Source organism: Globicephala melas, chromosome 10 (genome assembly GCF_963455315.2).
Source record: "Globicephala melas chromosome 10, mGloMel1.2, whole genome shotgun sequence".
In the NCBI taxonomy this organism is placed as follows: domain Eukaryota; kingdom Metazoa; phylum Chordata; class Mammalia; order Artiodactyla; family Delphinidae; genus Globicephala; species Globicephala melas.
The window spans coordinates 24,171,417-24,192,341 of record NC_083323.1 but is presented as its reverse complement, the minus strand read 5'-3'; the positions used below and the strand labels follow the sequence as shown (position 1 = coordinate 24,192,341).

Genomic DNA, 20,925 nt, shown 5'->3' with positions numbered 1-20,925 from the left:
ACATTGATGGAACAATGTTACATGTTTTTTCCAGGAGGTCCTCAGCAGGACTGAGCCCTCCTTGTCCATAACTGTAGCCCTTTCATAACTCAATCTCATTGGCTCTTTTCTTCTCTCTATCACACTTTTCCTGTTCTCTCACTTGACATCGGTTTTCAAATAAATTACCTGCACCTACATTTTTGCTTTAAGTTTTTTTTGGGGGGGAAACCCAAAATAAGACAGCTAGATAGAATATTTTGCATTGCTAAGCTTGGCCAGAAGCAATTCTATTAGTGTATAAGCTTGAAAAATGGAGGAAGGTCATGGGCAGCCACTAGGTGAGGTGGGGATATACAGGAATAAAGTTAATGAGTAAAGGCCAACAATATTGAGACCATTTTGTTATCTAACATGACTCTGTATTAGTGTTTTGTTTTTTTTTTTTTTTTTTCTTTAAGCATCTCTGAAGCCAGGATCTGGAATGTCTTTGCCAGATGACACACTTCTCACTTCTCTTTTCAACTCTGGATTGATTTTGCGCCAAAAAGAAATGCATTTTTTCCTTAAAAGATTCTTACAGCTATATTCTTCTTCTTGTATTGATGAATTTCCAAAAGAACTATTTCAAGTCATAGAAAATCCATCTTTTCCAGAAAAATTCTTATATGACTCATCAAGCAAGGTAATGTTTCAAAACATTATATGTTTCTGTAAGACTTCTTAGAATCATCCTTATATTTCCGAAAGAAGCACATTAACCTCAATGCTGGCACAAAGGTTTCTAGTTCCCTCAGAGTTCCTGGGAAGGCTTGTTTCTGTTTTACCAGAGAGAGGCCAACCAGACATCCTGGATTTTCTGTTTTCTTATGTCCTGTTCTGCTGCTCTCATAAATCTTCAAAATATCTCAGAATTTTCTATATTCCTACACATAACAGTATCTCTCAGGGAGTCATTTTGCCAAGAAGTTATACAAATTTCAATATAATCACCCTATAAGAAAACTAGACTGAGTTTCTAAATCTATGCCCAATTTCTGTACCTTTGTTTTACACATGTAATAAAAAAATTCATTCTGTGTATTTTTTGCAATCATGATTGTGATAAATAGTAAAGGGAAGGTTTTTTAAGTAAAGTTAAAAGCTTGAAGGTTTGTTTTTTTTTGAGGGCGGCAAGTGTTATTAAATTGGATGGGCTTTCCCAAAATATGTAATATGGAAACTTCTTTTAAGTTACCTATTGAAGAGACATAAAAAGAGGAGTATGAATGATTTTTTTTTTAAGCTACTGGGGTCTTGAATAATAGTAGTTTTAAAATAAACTATCAAAATGGATGAATTGGAAGACACAGAAAAAGTACAGAGTTTTAGTAAAAATAGAGATTTGTTTCAAATTTGTTATATTCAACAAGCATATGTTGAATACTAACAATATGCCAGATACTTTTATCTGGTAGAGGAAGCGGGAATGGATAAGGCATAGTCACTGTGAATAGTTCTGGTGTGGTAGCAGAGAGAGATGGGTAGAGTTATAGCACAAAGGAAAATTGCAGCACTTCAGGGATGCTTTTAAAGAGAAAATGGCAGGGTTAACAGCAGAAAGAATATGAAAATTAAAATGTTATTTCTACTGTCAATAACGTGTAGGGCTGATTGGCAAAGTGTAAACGAAAGGCAGTTATCCAAGAAAGAGATGATGAAGTAACCAAGCTTATGACCATAGGAATGGAAAGGAAGAGATGGATGTAAAAGATATGGCTTCAGTAAAATTGAAAACAAAACAAAACAGCTTAGTGACCCTGTGTAGATGGAAAGTGAAGACAAGAGAATGATCAATGTTTATTTCATCATTTGGAACCTCTGTGATCATTAGAGCATGGTAACACCATTAGCAGATACAGTGGAGGCGAGAGGGTGAGAATGTTTGTGGAGAAGGTTGGTATGTTCAGCTCTGAGATACAGAGTTTGAGATACTAGAAAACTTAAGAGGACATAACGTAAGTTTTCAATATGTATTTGTGAAATGAATAAATCAAGTCATTTGCGTAGAATTCTTTCTAAAATAGGAAAATAACATTCATTTATTTTGAATTATCTTGACTTTGGACTTCACCATACAGTACTTTAATTTTTATAATTATAGACTTGCCCATACCAGACACGTTCATGTTTCTGTTTTCAACTCTCTGAGAGAAGTGACCTGAAAATGTGGCTTGTTCCAAATGGGAACCCTTTCTCATTTTATCCTACTGGAGTATAGTAACCTTATGTTTGGGGTAAATAATAATAAAATTTTTTTTTTAAATCATTCTTTGGAACAAGAGAGTAGGGTGACTGTGAATAAACTGTGATTTTAAAAAGTAGTGGAAAGACCTACTAAGGAATATTTAAGAATTCAGTTAAAGAAATGATCCTCAATTGGGGTTATGGAGTTGGCCCCAGGGCAGTGTATTGGAATACACATAGGAGGATTTTTCAAATTACTTTCTGGATTCTGGGGTATTGGGATGGCCAATACTCAGCATCTCCATTTCCTGCCCCAGATTCTAAATCTTTGAGAAATAAAAGAGTAAGCCATGGTGGAATTAATAAATATGCAACTTTGTGAATCACAAAGTTGATATTGTAGGATATGGTTTATATTTACCGGTAAATGGTCTCCCTAGTCGTGATTAGCAACGTTTACAGTTCTACCAATCCAGGCTTGGGGGTTTTGGCAGGGAGAGGGATCATTACAGGCCTACTTAAAATCTGTGGGGACAGAAACCCTTTAAAATCTGTTGCATGAAGGAGCAGAGACTGTTCACTCCCTACAAACAGTATGCTCATAAGCAGAGAGAGCAGAATAATGGATATTCAAAATTCTTTTTCTCAGATTCACCAATGAAGTAATTCTCTTGAGGGAGAGGAGTGAGAGGAGGTGGAAAGGCCAGGAATGTATCATTGATGTCTGGCCCTCCACAGTGCAGGAAACTGTGGAGTGGGGTCACATCGTTTCCATCTAACACCAGAGTCTGGTTCACCCATCCTCGGGACCGAGACTACCTTGAGGTTTACTGCCACATGTCCCAGACACTTCAGGTGTTTTGGACTAGGGGAGAGAGAATGGGAAGGTTGAGAACTGTAGTTTCAATGGATGTATTCTTGTGAATATTTTATAAGAGTTTGGAAACTAATATGTGTGATATCGTAAATACTGTTCTGAAAGGAGCTTTGCTTGAATATTTCAGTATTAAGGGCAGCCCATCATTATCCAGTTCCTAAGGATGACGCTGCAAACGTACAACCTTGAATACAGTGTAAATATCAATACATGTGATATTTCGAATGGTAGCAATATTATCAAAGAGTTGTTTCACCTGCTCTTTTTTTTGGGGGGGCGGATATAATTAGTGTAACACTCTCCCAGGATAATCAGCTCCGGAGATCACTGTCACTTGCCTGACAGGTGCAAGCCACCTAATCATGTGTTTGTTTCACTGGGGTAGACAGAAAACGAGCATAAAGCCTTTGGATTTTTAAAAAAATAACCTCCAAGCTTGGCTGATTTTTATAAAAACATTTTTGAGCCTTTAATCACTCAGGAGGCTATTTCAGTCAAACTCTTTCCATACTTTGATACAACCTGCTTTTCCCCCACAAAGAAGTAGATGCCTTTCCAGAACCATCATTGATACATGTCATGCTCATCAGCTTTGTGAAGCTGTATGTTGTCAAGTCTATTGAAGCTTTGTGATGGAAAAACAAAAGTGCTAAACAAATTACATTAAAAATTCCCAAAACCAAAAAGGACATGATTAAAATACTGCACAATGCTGAGTTATTCATGTTTAGACCGTGACAGACTGCGTAAGGTCAAATATTTGATTAGTGCAAAGTGATTCGTTGGTTATAGGACGTGGCGAACAAGAGTGCTTCTGGTAGGTCTGTTGTTTCATTCCTTTCAAACAATAAATCAAACATATAAAAAGTACTCAGTGTATAGCCCATTGACTAGCTTATGTAATTAATCCCATTAGCAATTAGATATTATATTTTTTTAAGTGAATAGAAAATTCATAATATAAATATAAGTATAAAAAATATTTATAGGACATTCCATCCAAAAACAGCAGATTACACTTTCTTCTCAAGTGCGCACGGAACATTCTCCAGGATAGATCACATCTTGGGTCACAAATCAAGCCTCAGTAAATTTAAGAAAATTGAAATCATATCAAGCATCTTTTCTGACCACAACACTATGAGATTAGAAATCAATTACAGGGAAAAAAACGTAAAAAACACAAACGCATGGAGGCTAAACAATACGTTACTAAATAACCAAGAGATCACTGAAGAAATCAAAGAGGAAATCAAAAAATACCTAGAGACAAATGACAATGAAAACACGATGATCCAAAACCTATGGGATGCAACAAAAGCAGTTCTAAGAGGGAAGTTTATAGCTATACAAGCCTACCTCACGAAACAAGAAAAATCTCAAGTAAACAATCTAACCTTACACCTAAAGGAACTAGAGAAAGAAGAACAAACAAAACCCAAAGTTAGCAGAAGGAAAGAAATCATAAAGGTCAGAGCAGAAACAAATGAAATAGAAACAAAGAAAACAATAGCAAAGATCAATAAAACTAAAACCTGGTTCTTTGAGAAGATAAACAAAATTGATAAGCCACTAGCCAGACTCATCAAGAAAAAGAGGGAGAGGACTCAAATCAATAAAATTAGAAATGAAAAAGGAGAACTTACAAGAGACATCACAGAAATACAAAGCATTCTAAGAGACTACTACAAGGAACTCTATGCCAATAAAATGGACAACCTGGAAGAAATGACAAATTCTTAGAAAGGTATAACCTTCCAATACTGAATCAGGAATAAACAGAAAATGTGAACAGACCAATCACAAGTAATGAAATTGAAACTGTGATTAAAAATCTTTCAACAAACAAAAGTCTAGGACCAGATGGCTTCACAGGTGAATTCTATCAAACATTTAGAGAAGAGCTAACACCCATCCTCTCAAACTCTTCCAAAAAATTACAGAGGAAGGAACACTCCCAAACTCATTCTATGAGGCCACCATCACCCTGATACCAAAATCAGACAAAGATACTACAAAAAAAGAAAATTACAGACCAATATCACTGATGAATATAGATGCAAAAATCCTCAACAAAATACTAACAAACAGAATCCAACAACACATTAAAAGGATCATACACCATGATCAAGTGGGGTTTATCCCAGGGATGCAAGGATTCTTCAATATATGCAACTCAATGGATGTGATACACCATATTAATAAATTGAAGAATAAAAACCATATGGTCATCTCAATATGCAGGAAAAGCTTTTGACAAAATTAAACACCCATTTATGATAAAAACTCTCCAGAAAGTGGGCATAGAGGGAACCTACCTCAACATAATAAAGGCCATATATGAGAAACCCACAGCAAACATTCTCAATGGTGAAAAACTGAAAGCATTTCCTCTAAGATCAGGAACAAGACAAGGATGTCCACTCTCACCACTATTATTCAACATAGTTTTGGAAGTCCTAGACGTGGCAATCAGAGAAGAAAAAGACACAAGAGGAATTCAAATTGGAAAAGAAGAAGTAAAACTGTCACTGTTTGCAGATGACATGATACTATACATAGAGAATACTAAAAATGCCACTGGAAAACTACTAGAGCTTATCAGTGAATTTGGTAAAGTTGCAGGATACAAAATTAATGCACAGAAATCTCTTTCATTCCTATACACTAATGTTGATAAATCTGAAAGAGAAATTATGGAAACACTCCCATTTACCATTGCAACAAAAAGAATAAAATACCTAGGAATAAACCTACCTAGGGAGACAAAAGACCTGTATGCAGAAACCTATAAGACACTGATGAAAGAAATTAAAGATGATACAACCAGATGGAGAGATATACCATGTTCTTGGATTGGAAGAATCAATATTGTGAAAATGACTATACTGCCCAAAGCAATCTACAGATTCCATGCAATCCCCATCAAATTACCAATGGCATTTTTTATGTAACTAGAACAAATCACCTTAAAATTTGTATGGAGACACAAAAGACCCCGAATAGCCAAAGCAGCCTTGAGGGAAAAAAACGGAGCTGGAGGAATCAGACTCCTTGACTTCAGACTATACTACAAAGCTACAGTAATCAAGGCACAAAAACAGAAACATAGATCAATGGAACAAGATGGAAAGCCCAGAGATAAACCCACACACCTATGGTCAACTAATCTATGACAAAGGAGGCAAAGATATACAATGGAGAAAAGACAGTCTCTTCAATAAGTGGTGCTGGGAAAACTGGGCAGCTACATGTAAAAGAATGAAATTAGAACACTCCCTAACGCCATACACAAAAATAAACTCAAAATGGATGAGAGACCTAAATGTAAGACCGGACACTATAAAACTCTTAGAGGAAAACATAGGAAGAACACTCTTTGACATAAATCACAGCAAAATCTTTTTTGATCCACCTCCTAGAGTAATGGAAATAAAAACAAAAATAAACAAATCGGACCTAATGAAACTTCAAAGCTTTTGCACAGCAAAGGAAACCATAAACAAGATGAAAAGACAACCCTCAGAATGGGAGAAAATATTTGTAAATAAATCAACGGACAAAGGATTAATTTCCAAAATATATAAACAGCTCATGCAGCTCAATATTAAAGAAACAAACAACCCAATCCAAAAATGGGCAGAAGACTTAAATAGACATTTCTCCAAAGAAGACATGCAAATGGCCAAGAAGCACATGAAAAGCTGCTCAACATCACTAATTATTAGAGAAATGCAAATCAAAACTACTATGAGGTATCACCTCACACCAGTTAGAATGGGCATCATCAGAAAATCTACAAACAGCAAATACTGGAGAGGGTGTGGAGCAAAGGGAACCCTCCTGCACTGTTAGTGGGAATGTAAATTGATAAAGCCACTATGGAGAACAGTATGGGGGTTCCTTAAAAAACTAAAAATAGAATTACCATATGACCCAGCAATCCCACTACTGGACATATACCCAGAGAAAACCATAATTCAGAAAGACACATGCACCCCAATGTTCATTGCAGCACTATTTACAATAGCCAGGTCATGGAAGCAACCTAAGTGCCCACTGACAGATGGACATAAAGAAGAAGTGGTGCATATATACAATAGTATATTACTCAGCCATAAAAAGGAATGAAATTGAGTCATTTGTTGAGATATGGATGGATCTTAAGACTGTCATACAGAGTGAAGTAAGTCAGAAAGAGAAAAACAAATATCATATATTAACGCATGTATATGGAACTTAGAAAAATGGTACAGATGAACTGGTTTGCAGGGCAGAAGTTGAGACACAGATGTAGAGAACAAACGTATGGACACCAAGGGGGGAAAACTGCGGTGGGCTGGGGATGGTGGTGTGCTGAATTGAGCAATTGGGATTGACATGTATACACTTATGTGTATAAAATTGATGACTAATAAGAACCTGCAGTATAAACAAACAACAACAAAAAAACAACTAATACTAAACTTTCTTTGGATTATTTTTATAGAAATATGTTAATATAAATGTTTCAGACATTACATGAAATTTCTAAAAAAAAAAGCACTCAGTGTATAGCCCATCGACTAGCTTATGTAATTAATCCCATTCGCAATTAGATATTACGTTTTTAAAAAGTGAATAGAAAATTAAATGCCCTATTTTAATATTGATTTGTGTTATAGTTTATTATTATTAGGCCATCATGCTAATAAACACTATATATATTGAAATAGAAGGTATTTGCTTTTTATTTTTCTCCACTTAGCTAGTTATTAAATATGAATTCTTTGCTAAAATAGTCAGAACCTCTGAAAAGTGCTCAGATATGAAAAAATGTGAGAATTTTTTTCTGAATCAATTATTTACCTGATTTTTTGGTGAACTGCCTGACATAGAATTAATCTTTATTAAGCACTTTTAAATGATTATTTAACCCTAATAATCTTATTTATTATGCATTTTGGTCATGTTTTTAGTATCATAGTGCTAATAAATGAGGATTCTGGCTTATCATATCCCTTTATGATAGTCTCTAGACATTTTAAAATAGTTTTCACCTTTGATATTACCTTTCAGTCCAGACATGTTTTTTCTTTTATTGGTAGACAACTTGAAAGGTCAATGTATTTATTTCTCTCTTTATTTTTATTTTGAAGACTTTGACAGTCTTCTATTGTGTCTTGAATAGACTCAGAAATGGAAGGTACAAAGTGTTATAGAAACACCAGGCATTTGTTTCTAGCCACTGACATGTTCCCTTTGGTCACCAAGCCTTTGAGACACCTTAGATGTGAAGAGTTTAGTAGAAGAACTGCTTTCCAGCTACCATGCTGTAATCTTGGGAATAACAAGAAATTAATTTTGAAAATAGTTTGTTCTCCATTGAAGAAAAGCCTTTATAGAGTTGAGATATTATTATCAGCATTATTATCTCTCTGGCTAGACTCTTATTTTGTTGATAGCATTCATGCTTTACTTTCTCAGCTACCTTAAAAATCTAAGTAAATATTTTATGAAGTTGCCAATTGCAGTCTACACATTTTTGTTTCTTGAAAACTCCTGATTCAGGGACCAAGTTCCATCAGATGAGCTGGGCCCAGATCCACCAAGACTAAACTTACAAATCAGCTACATTCATTTAAAGAGGGAATGAGAGTAATGGATTTTAACCTCTTAGAGCAAAAACTCTGTCTTATTTTGCATATGGTACTGCAAAGAATGCTATTGGAAAGTAGATAATAAATTGTAACCAAACCCTCAGTATATTCACCAGTGAATAAACAAGAAGAAAAGTAGAAGATGTTCTTAGACCACATGGTGACCTTGAGACTGAAATGATAGCATGGACATTTTCCCTCTAGATCTTTACTCTTGAATATTCACCAAAGTGGAAGACATTTGTTGAGTTCACTGGGTTTTGAAATAAATTTTTTCTATAAAAGAATCTTCTCTGTGGTAATCAGGGGCAGTTTTAAGACCTACATCCATAAAACAAGCTGAGATGATTCCCCGAGTTTTCCAATAGTCAATATTGAATGAAAATTGAATGAATGTTTTAAATATTGAATAAATTCATTACCAGCAATTAAGCTGATGTTTCTGTTTGTTCCCCAGTTAGGAACAACTGACAGTTCTCTACACTCCAATTTATCATTAAAACTCTTTGCCAGCCCATCATATGGAGATGTGGTGTCCTCAGTTGTAGCAACACAAGCTTTAAACAAAGAACTTTGCTTTCAGTGGTACATTCCTCCCCTGGAAAAACCTCCAAAGGAAACAGAACCTATGGTATGTAATATAATTATAAAGCTAAATCTTACAATTGGATATAAAGTTTAATGAAGCCATTATAACTTAAAGAGTAGAGAAGATCTTCTTATCATATAGACAGAAATATACAGCAATTTAGAATCTATGTTGTCTAGCAGAATGAATGTGAAATAATTAAGAGATCCTGGGAAAGTTGGATTCATATTGATCATTTTCCTTTTTCCTGAACTTAAAGAGAAACTTTCCAATGTGTTACCATTAAATATGATGTTTAATATTTTTTTGTAGTTATCCTTTATCACATTAAGGAAATTTTTTCCTATTGCCACCTTAATAGGAAGTTTTATCATGAATATTTTACTGTATCTATTAAGAGGATTTTATCATTTATCTCTTAATATAGTAATTGATTTTATAATATTAAATCAGCCTTGTGCTCCTGAGATAAACTCAAATTGGTCATGATGTATTCATTTTACTAGATTCAGTTTGCTAATGTTTCATATTGAATTTTTGCCACTGTTTTCAAGAGTAATATTGGACTATAATTTTTCCTTTTTGTGCTATCCTTGTCAGATATTTTCTGTATGAGGCTTTTGCTAGGCTCATAAAATGTGTTGATAAATATAACCGTGTTTTTCTGTTCTATAGTGAAGTTTGTGTAAGTTTGGAGTAACCTTTTTCCTCAGATATTTGCTAAGAGCTCATCAATAAAGCCCTTGTGTTTTTGTTGTGAGATAATATAAGACTAGTGATGTAATTCTCCATAGTTAGAGGCAGTCTTTAAGCAATAGTACTAATGTACTGGTTATCACAGCTGGTATCAGTTCTGACTGGGCTAATATCTGTTGTAATGGTTAGTGCCTTTGTCAAACCAAGTTTTAAGTATTCTAACTATCACCCCTGTTTATAGAACATTGGGATTTTCTATTTCTTCTTGAGTCAGTTTTGCTTAAGTTGCTTTTTCTGGGAATTTTCCCATTTTATTTAAAATTTCTCTCATATTTTTAAGCTATCTGGTGTATTTGTAGTGAAGTATCCCTTTTCACACCTTATATTGCTTATTTGTGCATTTTTTTCTTGGTCATTATCACCAGAGATTTCTCATTAATTAGTTTTATTTCGTTAACCCTAAATATCTTTCTTCTACTGTTTTTTTCGTGTGTGTGTGTGTTCTTTTCCTAACTACTGACTTCTTGAGATAGATATTAGCTCAATATTTAGTTCTTTCTTTTCTAATCTATGCATTTTAAGGCTATCAGTTTCTCTCTAAATATTGCTTTGGCTTCATCCCACAAGTTTTATTATAGTATTGTCATCATCTTTCAGTTAAAAATAACTTTTAAAGTTTCCATTGTGATTTCTTTGACTTGTGGGTCATTTCAACATATGTTTCTTAAGTTACAAACTATATGAAGCTTTTCTAGTTATCTTTTGTTATTTATTCGTAGATTATTTTGTTCTGTGGTAATAAAAAAAATGCTCTGTATGATTGATATTTGTTGAAGCTTGCTTTTTTTTTGCCAGGAAGGTGTTTATTGTGTAAATATTCCATTGCTCTTAAAAAGAATGTGCTCTCCTCAGTTGTTGAGGCAGTGTTGATATATGTCCAATAGGTTAGTTTGTATATTCTTGTTCAGATACTCTATATTCTTGGTGATTTTTCTATTTTTGTTTGAAAATCAAAACAAAAGATCCCACATGCCTCGGTGGGATTTATTTTTTTTAAATCAATTACTGTTGACCCTTGAACAACATAGGAGTCAGGGTGCTGACCTTCCTCACAGTTGAAAATCTATGTGTAACTTTACAGTTGGCTCTCCATATCCACATTTTGGATTCAGTCAGCCATGGACTGTGTAGTATAATCATACGTATTTATTGAAAAAAATTCTCATAAAGTGGGACCTGTGCAGTTCAAACCCGTGTGCTCAAGAGTCAACTGTACTGAGATTTTAACATTTAATTCTCTCACTGAGATTGCTGTTGTTTTGTTCTTTCTTGTAGTTCTGTCAAATTTTACTTTACCTAATTGGAGGCTTTGTTCTTAGGTGCAAACAGGTTAATAAGCATTGTGACTTCTTGGTGAATTCAGTGACTTCTGACCTTTTCATAATAATGATATTTCCCTCATAAAGCCTGCCTTGTTTGATATTACTAGAGGAAAGTGACTTTCTTGTGGTTGTTATTTTCATAATATTTCTTTTTCTAACCTTTTGCTTTCAACCCGTTTGTGTACTTGTGTTTTAATTTTTTTTTCAAAATATTTATTTCTTTGGTTGTGCCAAGTCTTAGTTGTGGCACATGAGATATTTCATTGCGGTGCTCAGGCTCTTCATTGCAGTGCACAGGCTTCTCTCTAGTTGTGGCATGCAGGCTCCAAAGCGCACGGGCTCAGTAGTTGCAGCGTGCGGGCTTAGTTGCCCCGCAGCATGTGAGATCTTAGTTCTCAGGGATCGAACCCGAGTTCCCTACATTGGAAGGTGGATTCTTAACCACTGGACCACCAGGGAAGTCCCTTAATTGTATTTTTTAAATAAAGGTATACACTTGGATATTTTAAAATACAGTCTGACAATATTGTATTTTGACTAGAGAAGTTAGTCCATTCACACTTAATGTAAATAATAATATATTTGGTTTTAAATCTACCATATTATTTTGTGTTTTCACTTGTCTCAGATTTTCTGTTTTCCTCAGGTTTTCTGTCTTTCTCCCTTTTTTGGGATTGATTACTTTTTTCATTCATTTGTCCTCGCTGAACTTTGAAATTATGCATTCTTTTGCTGTGCTTTTAGTGGTAACCCTCAGGACAACATATCAAAGTCTAAAGTTTCTTTCTTTCTTTTTTTTTTTTTGAAAGATTTATTTATTTTTGGCTGTGTCAGGTCTTAGTTGCGGCACATGGGATCTTCGTTGAGGCATGTGGGATTTTTTTCGTTGCAGTGCGCAGGCTCTTCATTGTAGTGTGCAGCCTTCTCTCTAGTTGTGGCATGCGGGTTTTCTGTCTCTAGTTGTGGCTCTGGGGCTCCTGAGCGCGTGGGCTCTGTATTTGTGGCACATGAGCTCCAGAGCGCATGGGCTCTGTAGCTTGTGGCGCGTGGTCTCTAGTTGAGGCGCGCGAGCTCAGTAGTTGTGGCGCACGGGTTTAGTTGCACTGCGCCATGTGGGATCCTAGTTCCCTGACCAGGGATCGAACCGGTGTCCCTGCATTGGAAGGTGGACCACCAGGGAAGTCCCTGCATTCTTTGCCACTGGACCACCAGGGAAGTCCCAGTCTAAAGTTAATGAATGATCTTTATTCCTCTAATGACTTAAATGATATTATTGTACATTTTCTTTTTTTAACCAAAATATTATTTTTAATTGTTTTATACAAGAGTTATTTTCCTTTAGAATTTTCTACATATTCATCATTTGCTTTGCTTTCTACTCCCTCTTGCATTTTAGACATTCCATTTAGGATCAACTTCTTTCTGTTGAAGTACATATTCTGGAATTTCTTGTGGTGAGCATCTTCTGGAGGCAAACACTCTCAATTTTTGTTTGCCTGATAAATATCATTGTTTTACATTTATCTGTGAAATGAATTTTTATGGAGTAAAGAATTAAAGATTGGAAATTATTTTCTTTCAGTACATTCAGAATGTCATCTACTCATTTCCATTGTTCTCTTGAGAGTCAAATTGTTGTTGCTTTAAAAATATTCTGACTTCTTTCATGAGCCACTTTTGAGACTTTGTCCTTGCACAGTTTTACTGGGAATGGTTTTCTTTTATTTATTTTGCTTACATTAGTGTAGTGGTTAAGAACACAGACTCTAGAGCCCTCAGAATGGAGCAAATCAGACTCCTGTTTTGAATCCCAGTTCTGTTACTTAGTAATTTTGTAACCTTCAGTAAATTAGTTAACTTTTCTGTATCATGGGTACCCTAGACATAATTGTGTAAACCCTCGACCTAAACAGTAGTTATCATTTATTATTCTTATGTGAAATGATTTTCACATTATTATGCTGTTTGAAAGTTTAATAACTTCAAATACACATGTAATACACTTGGTAAGCATTATTTTAAAGCACCTCTTAAAGTTTACCAACAATATCTCCTTATACACACTTTAGCTGCCAACAATGGGCAGAAGAGAGAGTAAACTCTGCCTAACCAGCAAAAATTAAAGTGCATAGCAAATAGGAGAAAAAACTTAGTTTCTCTCTAAATGCTGGTTACAAATTTGTATCACATACGAAACTCCTTATTTTAATGTTTATTATCTTTATCTAACTCTATATCTGTATCCATATCTATGTTCATATACATGTATAGACATTTGCAACAGGGCTAACTGGGGAGCAGGAAAGGGGGCAAGTATTTGGGAGCAGTTCAGTATCAATGCCTGAACTCTGGGAGGTAGAACAGTGATTCCGATTCTAGGAGAGGCTTGAAGAGTCAAGCTTTTAAAAATGGGACGGGGGTCTAACTACCACCTTTTGCAGAGGAACCTTCCACTATAGCACTCCTTTGATTACTGCTGTCTCTAAGAAGAGCCTCAGGCTCTTTCCCATAAAACATTTGCCATATAGTTTTACCCTATTCAGTACTTTTTATCTGTGTTTTTTGCCTCCTACCATGGTCTGGCCCTGTACTTCCTACCTCTTGAGCGCTGTCCCCTCTAGCTATGGCTCTGGTAACTTCTGCTGCTCCTTGCCTCGTGTGAACCGTGTCAGGTGGGGAAACCTCCAGAGCCCACCTCTCTTTGCTCTCAAGCACGCTTCTCCCAATAGCCTCTTCATTCTTCTTCCTTAGGCTGGCAACCTGCTGCTAACTCTTGGTCAGTTATACATCCCTCCTACTCATACAAAAAAGAGAAACTTGAACACATCACTCCCCAGAAACATTTAATGCTATTTCTCATATTTTGAAAGTACTCTCCTTCCCACCCTTTCCATACCCAATCCTTGCCAGATACTTCATGTACATTTTAAAATAATAAATCTGTGGTCTCTTTGGGGGAATTTAGTGCAGTAGTTTTCAAACCAAAGTTCCAAGAACACTCATGGGTCATGGAGTCAATATAGTGTGTCATGAATAGTATCTTTTTAAAGAAATTAAATATAAGAAGGCAATATCAGAATGCATCACACACAGTAAGTGAAAACGTTGTTTTCTGAAACTTTTGTTTCATGACAGATACTGTTAAAAAGAACATTTCTAGATTGACATTCGGCATCCTGAAGAATTTCTTTACTTGCTGGCAAGAGAACCAACAAGGTGTGATAAAAGAGTATATCCATTCAGAAAGGGTATGGAAGGATGACATTGTTGGGAAACAGACTGTTTACCCAAATAGTTAGTTTTAAAAAATGAGGAACAAAGTATAAAGTTCATTTCACAAGGTTGTAGAAATATCACATCCCTATCAGTCTGGGGCAGGATGATCTTGGGAGTTAATGTTAAGACTGCATCTGTGGCTGATAATTAGAATAACGAGGTTTCATGAATCAACAGCCATGTCTGACAATTAGCATGGGCGCATGAACTGGTGTCAGACAGAGATTAGAAGTGGAGCACCAACTAACAAATTCTGATTTAAACAGGTTGCTTGAGTGATTTGCGTAAGCCACAAAGGCACGGAACACACAAGTTTTTTTTTAATTAATTAATTAATTTTTGTCTGCACTGGGTCTTCATTGCTGCGTGTGGGCTTTCTCTAATTGTGGCGAATGGGAGCTACTCTTCGTTTTGGTGCGCAGGCTTCTCATTGGGGTGGCTTTTCTTGTTGTGGAGCACAGGCTCTAAGTGTGTGGGCTTCAGTAGTCATGGCACGTGGGCTCGCGGGCTCTAGAGCGTAGGCGCAGTAGTTGTGCGCGGACTTAGTTGCTCTGCGGCATGTGGGATCTTCCTGAACCAGGGCTCAAACCTGTGTCCCCTGCAATGGCAGGTGGATTCTTAACCCCTGCACCACCAGGGAAGCCCCCAGAACACACAGTTTTCCTGTCTTAGTTCAGGGACATTTTTCCCCCTTTGAAAGTGAGTATGTATGTATTGGGTCATGATAAAAGATTCAGTTGCTGCCGTAAATCTCAGCTACCAAATCAGGAAACGCTGACTTGGGAGGGCTAGATCTTCTCAGACCTAAGAGTCTATGTTTTCAGAAGACAACATTGAAATTTGTGTGATGCTTTAAATATTCATGTATGTGAGTATTCATCTAGTTATTATCTTAGACCTTTAGTGTAGAGTTTAATGTTGGAAAAACTGGGTGAAGCTCATGAAACCCATAAGACAATAGCAATAATGAACACCAGTGTAGAGCTTACTGTGTTCCAGGTATTCTGCTTCATTAACTTCACAGCAACTCTATGAGGTAGGTACAGTCGTCCCTCAGTATTCACAGGGGATTGGTTCAGAACCCCCTCAGATACCAAAATCCACAGGTGTCCAAGTCCTTTGTATAAAATGACATAGTATTTGCATATAAACTATGCACATCCTCCTGTATACTTTAAATCATCTCTTCATTACTTATAAAACCTAATACAATGTAAATGTTATGTAGATAGTTACCAGCACATGGAAAATTCAAATTTTCATTTTTGGAACTTTCTGGATTTTTAAAAATATTTTTGATTCACGGGATGTTGAATCCACGGATGCCGAACCCATGGATCCAAACGGCCGAGTATTATCATTAGCCCCATTTTACAAAAGAGGAAACTGAGACCCAGGATGGGGGAATGCTAGTTGACAATGAATCAGGACTGGAGCAACTCAACACATTGTCGAGTTGGAGGGAAGCAAACGACCGCAAAGGCTGTTGTGTTGAAGGCAGCTGGACAGCCCAAGGCATGTTCTTCAGAGGCCACAGAAGATGTAGGCAGACAAGCATGATCAAGTGCAAGAAGTCTGATCAAGCAAAGCACTGAAAAGGAAGACTCCATCTGGCAAAGTAAAAACAGAAACTTGGATAGAGCTGAAATAGTTCTTGGAGATAAGTTTATTCAGAAGTCCAGCCAGTCTGGGAACAAGAAATATGGAGCCAGTGCTCTTTTCTGGAGGGCTTTAAATCCCTAAGAAGAGCAAGACTCTATTTCAGGGTCCCAAAGAAACAGGCTGTGCATTCAAGACAAGCTCAGGCCTAGCTGGGTAGTGAAAGATGAGCTAGGGTTCCTGGGAAAATTATCAAGTCTTAACGAAAGCAAAAGCCCAGTGTTATCAACTTGGATGTCAGGAGTGCTATAACTTAGAGATCATACAGATGCCCAGGACCTCCCTCTGAGGTCCTCTGGATTCTGCGACTTGTTGGCTAAGTGATTAACTAGAGCCTGGTCCTGCAGATGGGGCCCAAAATTACATCCAGCTTCTGGAAGCTGGGGAAGACAGAAGCTGCGTAAATGAGGCAGGCATCTGATAGTCCCTGGCCCTTGCAGAGTGTGGTCAGGAAACAGCCCCGCTGGCATCCCCTGGAAGCTCATTAGAAGTGCAGAATCTCAGGTCTCACTTCAGACCCACTGAATCAGAATGTTCGTTTTACTTGCACAGTTTAGAATGTGCAAGTAATGTATGCACACTTAAGGTTGAGAAGCACTGGTCTAGGCTGGTGCTACCAGTGAACTTACAGCTCTCATGATGACTCTCCAAGAAGGTACTCCATTGCCAGTTTATATAGTGGGCTCTATTGGTAACCTCTGACTTTTGGTATCACCCAGGTCAAATGTCAGAACTGAAAGGAAACTAGGAGAACACTTAATCGACATTCTCATTTTACAGATGAGGAAGAAAAGTTCCACAGAGGTAAAATGACTTGACCAATACCTCAGCTCATTAGTGACAAAAATAAGAATGGAACCTAAGTCTTTTCATTCTTAATATTGATTTCTTTACAAACCACATATAGCTCAACTGCTTACTAACTAATGAATAAAGTATTTATTGAATGCATACTATGTGCCAAGCATTTTGTTAGGTGATTAAGATATCAAGATGAGGAAATTACAAATCAGCTCTATCTAGTGGAAGAGGGATTCGTCTTTCACTGTTCCTGGGCTGTGAGGACAAGACGATTTTTTCTTTTTCTTTCTTTCTTTCTTTTTTTTTTTATTGAAGTAAAATTGTTTTACAATATTGTATTAGTTTCAGGTGTACAACATAATGATTCCACATTTGTACACATTACAAAATAATCACCATGAAAAGTCTAGTTATCATCTGTCACCATACAAAGTTGTTACAGTAGTATTGACTATATTTCCTATGTAGTATATTACATCCCCGTGACTCATTTATTTTGCAACTGCAAGTTTGTACCTCTTAATCTCCCACCATCTATTTCACTCATCCCCCAACCCCTCTCCCCTCTGGCAACCACAAGTTTATTCTCTGTACCTATGAGTCTGTTTCTGTTTTGTTATATTTGATCATTTGTTTTGTTTTTTAGAGTCCACATGTAAGTGAAATCATGTGGTATTTGTCTTTCTCCATCTGACTTATTTCACTTAGCATACTACCCTCTAGGTCCATCCATGTTGTCCCAAATGGCAAGATCTTGTTATTTTTTTATGGCTGAGAAATATTTGATTGATTGATTGATATATTGATAACTATATATGTGTGTATATATATATATATATATATATATGTATATATATTGTTTTGAATTAGTGTTTCTTCCAGAAGTGGAATTGCTGAATCATATGGTAGTTCTATCTTTAATTTTTTGAGGGACCTTCATACTGCTTTCCATAGTGGCTGCACCAATTTACATTTCTACCAACAGTGCATGAGACTTCCCTTTTCTCCACATCCTCATAAGCACTTGTTATTTGTTCTTTTTTATAATAGCCACTCTTTCAGGTGTGAGGTGAGCATTGTGGTTTTGATTTTCATTTCCCTAATAATGTTTGATGTTGAGCATTTTTTCATGTGCCTGTTGGCCATCTGTATGTCTTCTTTGGAAAAATGTCTACTCAGATTCTCTGTCCATTTTTTAACCAGGTTGTTTGTTTGTTGCTTTTTTTGAGCTTGAGTTGCATGTGTTCTTTGTATATTTTGGATACTAATGCCTTATCAGGGATATCACTTGCAGATATCTTCTCCCACTCAGTAGGCTGTCTTTTCCTTTTGTTGATAGTTTCCTTCATTGTTCAGAGGACTTTTAGTTTGATGTAGTCCCATATGTTTATTTTTGCTTTTGTTTCCCTTGCCTGAGGAGATGGATCCAAAGAAATATTGCTAAGACCAATGTCAAAGATCATATTGCCTATGTTTTCTTCTAGGGGTTTTATGGCCTCAGGTCTTAGATTTAAGTCTTTAATCCATTTGAGTTTATTTTTGTATATGGTGTGAGAGAGTAGTCTAGTTTGATTCTTTTGCATGTAGCTGTCCAGTTTTCTCAACACCATTTATTAAAGAGGTTTTTTTCTTCCCCATTGTATATTCTTGCCTCCTTTGTTGTAGATTAGTTGGCCGTATAAGTGTGGGTTTATTTCTGGGTTTATTTCTATTCCGTTCCATTGGTCTATGTGTCTGTTTGGGGGCCAGTACCATACTGTTTTGATTGCTATAGCTTTGTAGTAGAATTTGAAATCAGGGAGCATGGTATCTCCAGCTTTGTTCTTCTTTCTCAAGATTATTTTGGCTCTTTGAAGTCTTTTGTGGTTCCATACAAATTTTAGAATTATTTGTTCTAGTTCTGTGAAAAATGCCATTGGTATTTTGATAGGAACCGCATTGAATCTGTAGAGTGTCTTGGGTAATATGGTCATTTTAACAATATTAATTCTTCCAGTCCATGAATTCAGTATGTCATTCCATTTGTTTCTGTTGTTTTCAATTTCTTTCATCAGTGTCTTATAGTTTTCTGAGTACAGTTCTTTTACCTCCTTGGTTAGACTTATTCCTAGGTATTTTATTCTTTTTGATGCAATTGTAAAGAGGATTGTTTTCTTAATTTCTCTTTCTGATAGTTCATTGTTAGTGTATAGAAATGCAATATATTTCTGTATATTAATTTTGTATCCTGCAACTTCACTGACTTCATTTATGAGTTCTAATAGTTTTTTGTGGTGTCTTTAGGATTTCTATATATAGGATCATGTCATCTGCAAACAGTGACAGTTTTACTCCTTCCTCTGTAATTTGGATACCTTTGATCTTCTTTTCTAATCTGATTGCTGTGCCTAGGACTTCAAATACTGTGTTGAATAAAAGTGGTCATAGTGGGCATCCTTATCTTGTTGCTGATCTTAGAGGAAAAGCTTTTCACCATTGAGCATGATGTTAGCTGTAAGTTTGTCATATATGGCCTTTATTATGTTGAGGTATGTTCTCTCTATACCCACTCTGTTGAGAGTTTTTATCATAAATGGACATTGAATTTGTCAAAAGCCTTTTCTGCATCTATTGAGATAATCATATAATTTTTATTCTTCAGTTTGTTAATGTGGTGCATCACATTGATTTGCAAATACTGAATCATCCTTGCATCCCTGAGATAAATCCTACTTGATAATGATGAACATACAAGGCAGTTTTAAATATAGTATTCCTCAGTGTTCGTCAAAACCATATCACTTCTTTCCATTGAAAGAAAAGAGTATTTTCAGAAGTGAATAAAGGAACACTGGAAATTTTATCATGGGCGTATTGCCTCCTGAAGAATCCAGTCCTGAGTATGCAAGGTTATATAACTTATCCTTGAGGAGTAAAGACAAGTTGGGAATAGAACTAAGCACTATTATCAACTAAGAACTAAGTGGATTAGATGAGGACAGGCTGGGGGATTAGATGGAAAGCTGGTTTGGGATTAGCAGCAGGTCCAAGAGAATATAGAAAATGAGGTATCCAGGAAGGGTAAGGAGCCAGTAGTGATCATGGGGCTAAAAATGACAACAGTAATGCTCTAAATACCGCTTAAAGCACTTTACGTTGACTCACTCAATCCTCACCCTGATCCATGGGATGGGGATTACCATATCTTAATTTTACAAATGAGAAAGCAGAAGCATAATGTTTTAATAATTTGCCCAAGATCACACAGCCAGTAAGTGGTGGAGGCGAACCCAGGCACCCCGGCTCCAGAGCTCTGGCTCACAACTATGCGAGTGAGTTTAGTGTTTTATTGTTTAAATATTGACCTCCTTTATTCAGGTGAATTCTGATTTCAGACTAAAGGAGAGACTAAGATACCCAGGAGCAGCTTCCTGGGTCCTCTCTCAGTTGCATGGGACACACGTCCTCTGTGGGTCATGAACCGCCGAAATACGGTGAGATATCTTGGTTTCAAGAAAGCTGCTGTCTTACCTGGGAGAGGAGTCTTTTGTACCTCTGATCATGTAGTCAAAACCAGGCGTGAGCCAGACTCAGTGAGAGAAGTGAAGGTAACAATAGAATTCAGATGTAAATCATCAACATGCGCATTTTCTACAAAAAATGCTGGTTAGCTGGCTGCCTCTTTGTGTGTTTCAGACCCTAAAACGGCTACAATCGCTATTTAGTACATTCTATTCAGGTTTCGCCAAGGAATAATTCCATGACTTCAGTCCCCGAGATGATTAACAAGGTTGCAACAGACTAAAATTAACCCTGAACTTT

General features: G+C 36.4%; 1 protein-coding gene across 1 annotated transcript in view; it reads left to right on the top strand.

Annotated features, from left to right (window-relative positions):
- The window catches only part of CFAP54 (cilia and flagella associated protein 54), a 310,172-nt gene that overhangs the window by 245,176 nt on the left and 44,071 nt on the right, over positions 1 to 20,925 (top strand). The window contains exons 63-64 of the mRNA XM_030856338.2: positions 441 to 664; positions 9,179 to 9,352. Of these exons, the coding sequence (XP_030712198.2) occupies positions 441 to 664; positions 9,179 to 9,352 (398 nt within the window). The remainder of the gene's footprint in view (positions 1 to 440; positions 665 to 9,178; positions 9,353 to 20,925) is intronic.